We start from the raw sequence: 14,355 nt of genomic DNA, 5'->3' as shown, positions 1-14,355 counted from the left end.
CTAGAAAGAGAAAACTTCAATTCAAAATGACCTGATTCTTCTGCTATGGACTATGTCATTAACCATGGGAGTTTCAGTGTGAAAACAAGAGAAAACAGGAAGAAAGGAGGAGCTAAAAATGGCCTAAAATGAAGGGGAGGTTCTTCAATAACAGACTCCCCTTTGGGTTACAAAGTGCAGACAGATAATGGGTTTGTCTGTGTCTGTGTTCATTAGTGTGACATTGTTGGGGTGCAGATTTGGAGGCTGGGGGATGCTGGTGGGGAGGAGCAGAAGCCAACATAAACACAGATGGAAGTCATCATTGTCCCAGCGGAGTCTGTTATGGTTTCCCCATATTCTCTTACACACTCTTTCTGCACAGCTACGAATGGCAGGATGAAAGTCGATGACTGAAGAAAGTGTACCATGGACTTTCCCTCTCCATGACAGTATCAAAAAATGTTTATTGATATATGGCAGTGTTGTCTTTCGACTCACTGTGCATGATGGGGTGGGAGGGTTGCATCACATCTCATTGTATTTTCAGCTTCTCAGCATAACGTTTTTTTAAGATGGAGTGTCAAAAAACACACCTACGTTGTGTAAGAATGAATGCGCCCTGAACAGAAACAGCTCTCAACACTCTAGAGAAAGTCTTGAGATGTAAAGTACAAAAACATTTGATTGAATGCTGTAAACTAATGTCCTTTTTTTTTATTTTTTACTTATTTTCTGTTGAGACCACATACTGTATGTAAATTTTATTTTAAAAAATAAAAATGTGAGAGCATGTCATAGGCTATATGACAACTAAGTATCTCTTCAGCAAGCCGACGTGCAAACTAACACAAATGAAACTGAAAGTAAGTCGCAGATGCTCAACACACAATCATCTTCATTTAAATCAGTGAGACTAATGGGCTCGTCTCCACCGAGCGGTACGCTTCAGTTCAGTACAGTACAGAACGATTCGGGACAGTAAACCCTGATCTGGCTTGCGTTTTCACCGCCAACTTGATAGGCGTGGTGTATGTCAGAAAATTAACTGGATCTTAACTTGTGAACTACAAACAGAATACAGTTTGTACAGTTGGGACACTGTACAAATTGTGTATAAAAACAGAATGCAATGATGTGGAAGTTTCAAATTTCAATATTTTATTCAGAATACAACATAGATGACATATCAAATGTTTAAACTGAGAAAATGTATCATTTTAAGGGGAAAATAAGTTGATTTTAAATTTCATGGCATCAACACATCTCAAAAAAGTTGGGACAAGGCCATGTTTAGCACTGTGTGGCATCCCCTCTTCTTTTTATAACAGTCTGCAAAAGTCTGGGGACTGAGGAGACAAGTTGCTCAAGTTTAGGAATAGGAATGTTGTCCCATTCTTGTCTAATACAGGCTTCTAGTTGCTCAACTGTCTTAGGTCTTCTTTGTCATCTTCCTCTTTATGATGCGCCAAATGTTTTCTATGGATGAAAGATCAGTAGATCATTTCAGTACCCGGATCCTTCTACGCAGCCATGATGTTGTAATTGATGCAGTATGTGGTCTGGCATTGTCATGTTGGAAAATGCAAGGTCTTCCCTGAAAGAGACAACGTCTGGATGGGAGCATATGTTGTTCTAGAACTTGGATATATCTTTCAGCATTGATGGTGCCTTTCCAGATGTGTAAGCTGCCCATGCCACAACGCACTCATGCAACCCCATACCATCAGAGATGCAGGCTTCTGAACTAAGCGCTGATAACAACTTGGGTTGTCCTTGTTCTCTTTAGTCCGGATGACATGGCGTCCCAGTTTTCCAAAAAGAACTTCAAATTTTGATTCGTCTGACCACAGAACAGTTTTCCACTTTGCCACAGTCCATTGTAAATGAGCCTTGGCCCAGAGAAAACGCCTGCACTTCTGCATCATGTTTAGATATGGCTTCTTTTTTGACCTATAGAGTTTTAGCCGGCAACGGCGAATGGCACGGTGGATTGTGTTCACGACAATGTTTTCTGGAAGTATTCCTGAGCCCATGTTGTGATTTCCATTACAGTAGCATTCCTGTATGTGATGCAGTGCCGTCTAAGGGCCCGAAGATCACGGGCATCCAGTATGGTTTTCCGGCCTTGACCCTTACGCACAGAGATTGTTCCAGATTCTCTGAATCTTTGGATGATATTATGTACTGTAGATGATGATAACTTCAAACTCTTTGCAATTTTTCTCTGAGAAACTGCTTTCTGATATTGCTCCACTATTTTTCGCCGCAGCATTGGGGGAATTGGTGATCCTCTGCCCATCTTGACTTCTGAGAGACACTGCCACTCTGAGAGGCTCTTTTTATACCCAGTCATGTTGCCAATTGACCTAATAAGTTGCAAATTGGTCCTCCAGCTGTTCCTTATATGTACATTTAACTTTTCCAGCCTCTTATTGCTACCTGTCCCAACTTTTTTGGAATGTGTAGCTCTCATGAAATCCAAAATAAGCCAATATTTGGCATGACATTTCAAAATGGCTCAGTTTCAACATTTGATATGTTATCTATATTCTATTGTGAATAAAATATAAGTTTATGATATTTGTAAATGATTGCATTCCTTTTTTATTCACAATTTGTACAGTGTCCCAACTTTTTTGGAATAGGGTTTGTACAATTGTCTGCCACTGTTCCCTGAAAGAGAAATTATCTTTCCAATAAGTGCCCGATTCTCTTGCTATGATGGACTCTTGACATGAACGGTCACTGGTATGGCATTTTGGGCAAAGAAACTTCTACATTTAAAATGTTGAGTTTTTGTTTTAATGTTTGTGTATAATGGGTTTTGGGGGAGAAAAGTTGGAAAAAAGTAAGCTCAAGTTATGCAATTTCCATTAACAAGTATTGCTGTCACTCCAATAAGGGCTATTGAAAGGACATAGACCAAACCTGTGCATGCATGTGCAGTAAGCATAACCCCCACTTGTCTCTAAGTAATAGTAACTATTGGTTGAAAGAACTAAATTGGCATTTAGCAAGCACTATTCATCAACAGAAAGTCAGAAATTCCTCCTCTGGGTTCATTATAGTACATGTACAGGGAAGTTTTGCAGTGAATTGTCTGCCAAACATTTAGAAACCCAAAGCCACAGAGTTCAATTCAACACAAACACACACACACATGCAAAAAGTCTCCAGACATGATTCTCCCCCTTGCGTACTGTGGCGTCTGCTGTCCTGTCCACGGCCCTATCTCACCACCCACATGCCCAGCTTCAGTCCCTTTTCTTCAATCCCTCCGTTTCGTTCCCGCTGTAATTTTGACCACTCGTAAGGGCCATAGAAGGCTTTAGTCAAACACACACACACACTGAATGTGCAGAATTAGGTCTGGCAGGAATATGACAGGGAGTCAGTTTATAAACCTGGCTCACTGACGCAATACTAAATCATCACATAGCTGGGGAGAGAGAGAGAGAGAGATGGAATGAAGAGGATGGAGCAGAGGGTGTGGTTGATGGAGAGCAGCAATAAGAAAAACTAAACAGCGCAATGGAAAAGAAAAAAGAAAAAAATGGTAGGTGACTTTCATGTTCTGCCTTTCCTCGGGCAGGTTTTGCACAGGCAGAGATCCGACCTTGGACTGTAGTAAATGGATATTTCTCTTCCCTCATCTCAGTCTATCCCACAATCCCCATGCCCTCTCACACCTTCCGGGAACGGGAACAGTCGGCCCCTTACACACACTGGGGTTATGCACGGATGGCTGAGGTAGGATAGGATGTTTCTAATTATACTGTAAAGTGCTGAGTGTGTACAGGGTGAAATGAAAAACAAGGTGCTGGGATGCGTGCATTTGGGAATGACCAACTGCGACCCATGAACACCTGCTATTTATCACAAGCATCTGCTGCTGCCCTCCAACAAAGATGATTGTTACTCTTAGTGTCACACACATGTGAGCACATACATTCACGGAGGCGTAATCTGTTTCATGTGTGACGGATGAGACCACATCAGGGTCGTGTGTCGGTAACTATGAGGTCATGTGATAGAAAGCAAACTGATGTGAACACTTCCTGCTGCTGTTTTACAGAGCTCATAAAACACTTCACAAAATGAGACCATCAAACCACCAGCCAGTGGCAGTCAGAGTTCAGACGACATCACTTCCAAATATAGGACAATGCTATTTTTGTTTCTGGAATGCTAAACCAAACTTAGAAAAACCGTAAACTCACTGTAAAAAAAGTTTTTCCTGTTGACATTTGTTTAATAGAGCTGGGTGATATATTGAATGAACAGTAACACTTTACAATAATGTTTCATTTTGTTAACATCAGTTAAACATGAACAATACTTGCACAGCATTAATAAATGCTTTATAAGTATTGTTCACTGTTAGTTCATGTTAACTGATGTTAACAAATACAACGTTAGATTAATAAACATTGAAATTAACATAAACTAAGATTAATAAATCTTAGTTAATTTCAATATTTATTAATACATTATTAAAACCAAACGTTGTATTTGTCAGCATTAGTTAATCACTGTGCAACGAACAAAACAATGAACATTAATAATATTTTTACTAACATTAAAGGGTTAGGTAACCCAAAAATGTTTCTGTCACTAATTACTAACCCTCATGTCATTCAAAACCTGAAAGATCTTCATTCATCTTTGGAACACAAATTAAGATATTTTTGATGATCCAAGAGGTATATGACTCCTCCATAGACAGCAATATAATCACCACTCAAGGTCCAGAAAGGTACTAAAGACATCGTTAAAATAGTCCACGTGACTGCAGTGATTCAACCTTAATTTTATGAAGTGACGAGAATACTTTTTGTGTGCAAAAACAAAACAAAAATAATGACTTGATTCAACAATATCTTCTCTTTGTGTCATTCTCATATGCTGTTTTCGTTCAGCTCTTCCAAGTTCTATGTGGTGGTTAAATTCGTATCTATGGAGGAGTCAGAGAGCTGTCGGATTTCATCAAAAATATCATAATTTGTGTTCCGAAGATGAACGAAGGTCTTATGGGTGTGGAACGACATGAAGGTGAGTTATTTTTGGGTGAACTAACCCTTTAACAAAGATTAATAAATGCTTTGAAAAATACATTGCTCATTGTCAGTTCAAGTTAGCTAATGCATTACCTAATGTTAACTAATTAAACAAGGACAAGCAGAGAGATTATGAGACAAACGTGTGAGTATGAGAGATTTAAGATTTTTTTTAAAGGTGCCATCGAATGTTTTTTTACAAGATGTAATATAAGTCTAAGGTGTCCCCTGAATGTGTCTGTGAAGTTTCAGCTCAAAATACCCCATAGATTTTTTTTAATTAATTTTTTTATCTGCCTATTTTGGGGCATAATTAGAAATGCACCGATTCAGGTTGCTGTCCCTTTAAATCGTGCGCTCTCCGCCCCTGGAGCTCGCGCTTGCCTTAAACAGTGCATAAACAAAGTTTACACAGCTAATATAACCCTCAAAATGGATCTTTACAAAGTATTTGTCATGCATACTGCATGCATGCGTCGGATTATGTGAGTATTGTATTGTAAATTATATTTGGATGTTTACATTTGATTCTGAATGAATTTGAGGCTGTGATCCGTGGCTAATGGCTAATGCTACACTGTTGGAGAGATTTATAAAGAATGAAGTTGTGCTTATGAATTATACAGACTGCAAGGGTTTAATAAATGAAAATAACGACGGCTCTTGTCTCCGTGAATACAGTAAGAAACGATGGTAACTTTAACCACATTTAACAGTACATTAGCAACATGCTAACGAAACATTTAGAAAGTAAGTTTACAAATATCACTAAAAATATCATGTTATCGTGGATCGTGTCAGTTATTATTGCTCCATCAGCCATTTTTCGCTGTTTTTATTGCTTGCTTACCTAGTCTGACGATTTAGCTGTGCACAGATCCAGATGTTAATACTGGCTGCCCTTGTGTAATGCCTCGATCATGGGCTGGCATATGCAAATATTCGGGGTCATACATATTAATGATCCCGACTGTTACGTAACAGTCTGTGTTATGTTGAGATTCGCCTGTTCTTCTGAGGTCTTTTAAATAAATGAGATTTATATAAGAAGGAGGAAACAATGGAGTTTGAGACTCACTGTATGTCATTTCCATGTACTGAACTCTTGTTATTTAACTATGCCAAAATTGATAAATTCAATTTTTTATTCTAGGGCACCTTTAAACAAATATAATACTTTTATTCAGCAAGGATGCATTAAATAAATCAAAAGTGACGGTGAAGTATATAATAACTGCTTTATTAATAGTAATAATATGCACATCTTACCATCCAGGGGTGAGGAATCTCTGGCAGGGGCATCTGAGGAGGGGCCGGGAGAGAGGTGTGTATCTCTGTCTTACATGAAGGCTCTGAAAGAAAAACAAACACATTCATACAGCACAGCTGAAAAAACTAAAATGACACGGATATTAAGGAGACATGAGTCATGATGATGGTACAGTGTGAAGAGTTCATCTGAAGTCAAAGGTCAAATGAGCAGCTAAAGTGGGTTTGTGCTTACCTCTAGTGGCTAGAACTCTGTGCAGGATGTTTAATATTTGCTGTTTCTTCTCTCTCACTCCAGCAGTTAAATACTCTCTGTCTAACAACTCCAAAAATACCCGCAACTCGGCCAACAACTCCTCCATCGCTGAAAAAAAAAAACACAAACAGTACAATTAGATATTCAATAAGAACAATAAGAACACAATTTTGTGGCCTCAAATCTTCTACTTTGTTGATTTTATCATTGACACTGTAAAGATGGGTTGTCAGCATTGCTCTGCGCTGAGATGCTGGCTGGCATCTCGTAAAAGCCGTGAATTATGGGTATCTGTTGGCTCGGCACCTGAGGAATATCAAAGGCTATCAAATGTGAATTGCAGCCCTGGAAAATCAGAGGTCTATAAAACAGCATTACAATGGGATCAGGCCCATACAAACACATAGCTGAAGGTTTACATAAGAGCTGGAGGGGGGGAAGACGGCTGCTGTAGGGACAGTTTTTTGATGTAAAACAGAAAATACAGCTCACTGATTAGTGTGTCCTATGAAATGAAGTGTGCATAGCAAATTGAGTGTGTCACTGTAGTCTAGATTCCAGCCATCAAGACTGCCGCTGCACTTACATCTGGATATGAGCCAGTCTTTTTCAGGTTGGCTATAGTTCATTTGAATGCAGGTATTACTCTAAAGTCCCTCCTTCAAGTATGCACAAATCAAAATTGCAGATGGAGTGCTTTTTGTCCAAATGTTGTTTGTGTATAATGGGTTTTGGGGGAGAAAAGTTGGAAAAAAGTAAGCTCAAGTTATGCAATTTCCATTAACAAGTATTGCTGTCACTCCAATAAGGGCTATTGAAAGGACATAGACCAAACTGTGCATGCATGTTCAGTAAGCATAACCCCCACTTGTCTCTAAGTAATAGTAACTATTGGTTGAACGAACTAAATTGACATTTAGCAAGCACTATTCATCAACAGAAAGTCAGAAATTCCTCCTCTGGGTTCATTATAGTACATGTACAGGGAAGTTTTGCAGTGAATTGTATGCCAAACATTTAGAAACCCAAAGCCACAGAGTTCATTTCATATTTGAAATGTTCTTGTATTTAAAGGGGTACACAAAACAGTTGTTAGAGTTGGGCCATATGGACCAAATACTATATCTCTGTATATATCTACATTTTCTACTAAATGGGAAATGTTTAGTTTTACAATACACCATTACAATAGTCCCTTTACTGTTACCGCTCTCATAAAAGTGCAATTGCTTGTGTTACACATAGAATTTTACATAAAACAACAAATATAATTTAGCTAAATGTATATTTTAGAAACAATTATTGTGCTCCTATCATTTGCACTACATCTGTTTGACGTATACATGCCAGTGAGGCCAGTGAAGTTTAATGGCGACTCGTTTACTGTCAGAATGAGCCTTTATGCAAAATGGAAATACTCATGTGACTTTCTAACATTTTACAGATAAGCATACAACCATAATATGAAAGTTATGCACTGGGTAGAATGCGAATGCATTAAACACATATGTTTAGGAAGTATGTAACCTCACTAGGATGAGGCCTGCTGTTTGAGAAGCACACTGTGTCCTCCACAACATCAAAGCATATCGATACCATATCGAAACTTTTCATATCTCATTTAAAAATATATCAATATATCTTACACAAGTCGATATACAGTCCAGCCCTAACAATTGTTACAAAAAAGTGGAAAGTTTATTAACATTTTTCATGCGTCATAGACAGTTAAACTGATTGCCCGAGCACTGATTGATTTAGGAAGACATTATGGTGTCCTTACATAAGGACATCTAATTTAATAATTGGAGTTCTTGTTGTTTTACTGGATAATTCAAATCACATGTTCTTGTGTTCGAATGAATAGACATTTCCCCCACAGTATGTGTTTGAACTGCTCTTCGGTTACTGTTGACTACAGTCTACACTTCACTAAGACAACACACTAAAATATCAATTTAGAAATTTTCTAAATTACCCATTCTGAAAAAATATTAGCTTGATGCAAAAATGATATGATCTATAAAAGCATAAGCATAATATATAAAAGGCAGAGTCATTCTAATGCACACATCACAAACCTCTGTCTTAGCAGTGATTTTAAAATTTAAATTTTGATATTATTTAAATCATAAATAAATGAATAATGTTATTAATTAGAGATTAAAATGGGGGGAAAAGATAAATACATTTTGGCGTCTCTAGCAACCAACAATATTTAAAATTAAAAAACGGAATATTTTGTAATAATTATGGAATTATTATAAATATATTTCCTATATTTATTTATGATTACTATATAAAAAATATATTATTATTATATAAAAATATAACTTTCCTGCAAATATGGTATTCAAATCAGATAAAAAAGCAAAGCAAAAAAGGGTAACTCGAAACACATGCCAAATATTTTTTATAAAGGAACATTTTCAACTGCTTTGATGGGTCTGAGATCTCATGTTGCTGTGTATGATGAAAAATACAACAAGCTTATACCATTTCCAGTTGTTCCTGTACCATTCCTTGACCAACAGCTTGCATGTCAAAGCGAATAAAGCTAATGAAGCACTTTCAGTGACGGTGGCCAAATAACATGAAAGGTAATACACTTTAAAAACCAACAGCGAACCAAATCGCTGCATTAAAGAGCACCAAGTGCCACACAGAAATGAGGACCACCTTCAAACTATGCTTGGGGGCAAAGTCAAGAGAGAGAGAACAAGAGAAAAAGGAGAAGGGAAAAACATTAAACAATCGCAACCACCCACATTCACAATTCTCTGACTCTGATTCTTCTTCATTCACACACTCTCAATTGACTAATCCTAGCGTAAACAAAACTAAACGATGAAAGATAGCAAGAAACGCATCTAAAAAGCCCATCTTTAAAAAAAGAAGACAGACCGCCAGCTGAAACCCGGAGGAATGACAAAATATGTTAACACATCCAGACCCCCCCCCCAAAAAAAAAAGTTAAAATTTTTAGTCTCGTTTTACAAATACCTGCCAAACTGACCAGAAAGAGGCTGATGCCATGCCAGAGAAGATTTCGACAAGCAAAGTTGATTTTAATTTGGTGTTGACAGAGAGAAATAATGAATGATATTCAGTTTGGTGGTTATCTAGAACCAGTTTGACAAGTTGACCTAGTGAACTCTCAAAATAAACATCATTCACAGCCTCTGCTGAACAAAAATCACATTATTCTACCATTCCAACCCAAATTCAATAATATAAAGGGATGTGGTCTGCAAAAGCAATTGTGATGCTGCCAGCATGCAAGAATCAGTATTATTTGTCTGCTGAAGCAGAATGTGTGTGCATTTGCGTAGGCGTGTATGTATACGTGGTTATGGTCTACCACCCAGGCCGCTGAAGCAACAACATCCTTGAAATTCACCAAAGAAAATGTGTGTGTGTGTGTACACGTACAGATTACAGACTATCTTTCTCTCCACGCTGTCATCCTATCCAACCCTTCCGTCACATTTAAGAGCAGTTCTCTTTAATGAACTGTTCAAATCCATATGCACATGATCTATGACCTACCGTATATATAATCAGGCATTGACCCATGCCAAGTTTCTGTGGAGTACCCACCATCCCACATCCTTCACTCACTCTTCTCTCTACTTTTATCTCACTTACTCCCACTTCTCCATTTCAATTTCCATACCGAGCCAAGAAGCTATTCTTTTTTCTCACTTCTCACTTCAGAAGGGGAAAGATATGGCGGCTGACAATAAACCTTTGACAAAAAGAGATAACAAACAACCTCTTTTGCTTTGGTTAAGAAACCTGCCAAGAACATAAACGTGAACTTCTTGCTCTTCTGTCCTCCCTGACTCCTCATCCAGTGCAGTGCTTCTCTTTGATGTCTCCTGACAGGATCCAGACGGCGAGCTGGTGATGACTGAGATACAACACAAGTTCCTTCATACTCCAATCCGGTCTTACACACCAAACGCCTTGGAGGCTGAACAGAGGGATGGATGGAGGTAAAGATAAAAAGAAAAGCATGCCAATCTTGCTTATAACACCTCCAGAGTCATATCAAAGTTCTTTAAAAGCAAGTCAATTCACTCTGCAACCATCTGTTGTTTTTGTGTGTGTGTGTGTGTGTGTAAATAATAGCAAATAAAGGATTTTTTTAATGAATAGATCTCTACAAAAAATGATCATCATATCATTGACCTCTGCGATTTAGTTTTACTAAACTCTATAAATAAGCTTACTGGCACTTTTAACTGAAAGGCGGAACAGCCACCATAAGGGGCCGTTCACACAGAATGCATTTTTCCATTCCAGTGCACTACTTTTCCATTGTTTTTCTATGTAAACACGCCCTAGACGGACATATATGACAGTTGCGCTCGCATCTTGCGTCTTTTGCAGCGCCTCGCGCAAAACACGGCATTCTAAAAACTAAATTCTAAAAAGTTTAAAACTTGAGACCTTGCATTTATTCCACATTCCAATGCCCGCGTCTTTGAAAACGCATTCTATGTGAACGAGCCCTGATGACATACAATTTCTTTGACTGATTTTTCTATGAGCAATCCATCTCTGTCCACATCCCTGTCTCACTAGAGCCCAAAATATCAATATTATCAATCAACAATTATATGCTGTATAGAATCTCTCATAGATCTGAGAGGCAATGGGTGCCCAGAACAAAACATTTGGCAGCTGTGAATAAGGCGGCTACTAATCTGTGGTTTGTGAAATTAGGCTGCTTTACGGTTTGGCCTCATCATGGTTACCGCTCGCTGCCACAGGCAAGGGCACACCAGAGCACAACTCAAGCTACACATGCCTGGAAAATAGTAGAAAACTACAGGAGAGAAGAAAATATTGAACAGATGCTCCACTATCCCACTAATGATGGGCTTCAATACCAGCATCTGTGTAGTTACGTAGTCACATATATCAAATGCCATGGGATCATCAATATGAGAATATCTCAGCTGTGTGATTATATTCATCTCTGTGTTTGATTATATGTGTGTACTATCCATGTGTCTCATGTATGTTCACATGAACATATGAGGAAAATACTGAGGTTTCAATTATGAAAGGACGGTTTAAAATATACGTCCATAAATGTGTACTTGCGTTTATGAGTTTGTGTGTGTGTGTATATAATTACAGAGCGCTAACTCCTAAACCACAGTGGGCAGAGGGGTGGGAGAGAGAGCCAGTGGGTTACAGAAACCTTTAAGAATCATCCTTCAAGAGGGTGGGGGAGTCTCCATGATGCCTGGGAAACTGAGCAGAGAAGTGATTGGATCCACTTTTTATGTGTGCATTTGTGAATGTTCACCAGCATTTGAGTATTTGTCTTTCAACAATTACTTGGGGTGTTGACAATTTAGTTTGCACCACAATTATGCTTCCCATTGCTATCATGATCAGATCTGCATATAGAACAACCATTGAATATTGAACAAGGCTGAACCAATGGCCACAAAAATATACTCAACTTAATAGCAAAGTCATGAAAGCATGGAACTTCCTTTTCCTCGTAGAGTTTCCCAAATTATCTTAAATTGTTTTGCTAAAAAGGCAAACACACTAACCTCTAGCACTCCTTCCTTAGGGACAATGTAGAGAGCCATTAACTCTAGTAATAGTGAATGTTTATGGTAGCAATTGAAAGAGGGGGGAAAAAAAGAGAAAAATATGATAAAAGACTGCAGTAGAGCCAAGAAATTGACAGAGTGGGTGGAAACGACAGAGAAAAGCAAAGTTATAGAGTTCTCTTCTTGCCTCTCGTCTTTTTTGGGTCAGACATCTCTACATGGAGGGAAGGAAGGGCTTTGGGGGTTTCTGGCACGTGTAGGCCTTTAAAAACTCATCAGCATGGAAACTGTCGGAGAGGAGACCCCCTAAAATAAAGCCAAGTAGGCTAACAGACCAATACCCACATCACACGCGATAATCGAGTGCCAATTCATACCATGTCAGACTGGTCTAACAACACAGTGCCATATGTTCCTAAATGCCAATAAACACATTAACCACCAGCGCAGCCCAGTATGAGCTTTAGAACAAGATGAAAAGTTCAAATCCACAAGGAACATTGACACATCTGGAACTATGCTGACATGCTTTAGTGCAAAAATTTGCAAAAAGAATGGTGTAGTCTCACTGTAACATATGTAAGGGATATAATAATATATGGTCTTTAGCACTAAATAAACCCCAATGCAACAATGCTATGGCAAAACCACACTTGGCCCTTTACATACAAAACTCCAAAGCCAATGCTACGCCCTGCACTCAGATACCGTTAAACCACTGTGGACAATAGGGCTCTGTCATATCCAAACTAGTGCAGAGTTGTGATGCATGTCCAGGATACCTGACACCTCACAGCTGCCAGCCAACCAGCCAATCACAGATATCCTGCCTATTCAGCTCATGTTATGTTTTTGAAAGTGCAGACTTCTGTGACAGAAGACAACAGGGCACCTGTATCACCCCTAGAGTTATTATGGGTGACTGGAATCAGTCTTCTGATTTAATTAATAAATTTAACATTAACAAATTCTAATACTATTAAAATTATACTTAAAAGAGAATTTAGGCATATTTACTTTAATTAAATGCAAATCTTACCATTAATTAAAAAAAATAAAATAAAAAATACGGCAAACAAATAGCAGTTCACGATTTCCTTGTAACGTCATTAATTTACCGCCTCTTCACATTTTAAATTGCAACGGCTTTTCTAACTGACCTCAGAGAAATGAGAAGAGCTGTGAGGGATGAGAAGATCCGACTCGGGGTGAACGAGGCTCTTTCCAAACCAAAACGGTAATATATTGCCTTTTAAATTTCCATTATGTGAAATATTTGTCTCTGTCTTTTAAATTAAATACGAAAAATTATTTTTACAAACTTCTTCCTCACACAAAACGCGAGGATGCCGATGTAATGAGAAATGCGTTTCTATCATACACTTCGTGATACTGCATCTCACTAAAAGACACATCGTTCTTTCATAGGCACTATAAATTACACATGGAGAGAGTAATATTAATCGACAATCTCAAAGCATGCAAATCCACATGGAGATACTGGACACTCACCCCTCGAGGCGAACAGTATGGGGTCGCTCCGCATCTTAAAGTCAAACGCATCTAACTCCGAGTAGGTAGAGGTTGCAGGCGTGTGTCCGACAGCTGCTGTATTTCATTAAAATCCGCGCAACAGAGCCGTCTCTGTTTTCCCCGCTTTCTCTCTGTGCGAACAAGCAGAACTCCACTCGCTACCGCCCGGCAATGTCTCGTTTCCTCTGAAAACTTGCCCTGACTTTCTCCAAGATCCTGACACAGAGCAGGTCTGTTCACTTTCTGTTTATCGCGATGCGGACAGCAAACCGCTGCGCCTTTGAAAGGGAGCTGCTTGGAGGCTTACAAGAAAATCTTTCACCTTCTCTCCATGTCGTGCTCGGCGAAAAGTGGGACCTCCTTCCTTTCTATTTAGTTTCCTCTCCCTCTTTTCTCCGCCCTGTAGCCCCACATCTCCAATTCCACAGCTGGATACAGCGCATGTGTGTGGAGAGGGACGACTAACGAACATGTTTAGTGAAGTTTATGCGCGGATACGCTTTTTTATTACCATATTTAAGTTTAGAACATTTACCTTAGAATGATTAAGAATATATTGTGTCTTCAAAGATAACTCTCATTCTAAAGTAGTTTAAAAATGAATACATAAACTCAAGCTAAAGGCTCAAATCTGTAGATTCATGTTGGTATTTTCTAATTTAAATTTTCATCTTGC

General features: G+C 38.6%; 1 protein-coding gene across 2 annotated transcripts in view; it reads right to left on the bottom strand.

The window, feature by feature from the left end:
- Nucleotides 1-14,119, bottom strand: part of afap1 (actin filament associated protein 1) — a 40,175-nt gene extending 26,056 nt beyond the window's left edge. Inside the window, exons 1-3 of one of the 2 annotated variants that reach the window (XM_048170475.1) lie at nt 13,659-14,119; nt 6,544-6,672; nt 6,309-6,391 (exon numbers count right to left, since the gene is read on the bottom strand). In XM_048170475.1, coding sequence (XP_048026432.1) covers nt 6,309-6,391; nt 6,544-6,672; nt 13,659-13,692 — 246 coding nt within the window. In that variant the 5' untranslated portion in view covers nt 13,693-14,119. Of the gene's footprint in view, nt 1-6,308; nt 6,392-6,543; nt 6,673-13,658 lie in introns of those variants that run through there. The other variant, XM_048170474.1, reaches the window with a different exon arrangement.
- Nucleotides 14,120-14,355: the final 236 nt, after the last annotated feature.

Source organism: Megalobrama amblycephala, linkage group LG20 (assembly GCF_018812025.1).
Source record: "Megalobrama amblycephala isolate DHTTF-2021 linkage group LG20, ASM1881202v1, whole genome shotgun sequence".
NCBI classification, from domain to species: domain Eukaryota; kingdom Metazoa; phylum Chordata; class Actinopteri; order Cypriniformes; family Xenocyprididae; genus Megalobrama; species Megalobrama amblycephala.
The sequence above is the reverse complement of the archived record's forward strand: the minus strand, read 5'-3'. Positions and strand labels throughout refer to the sequence as shown.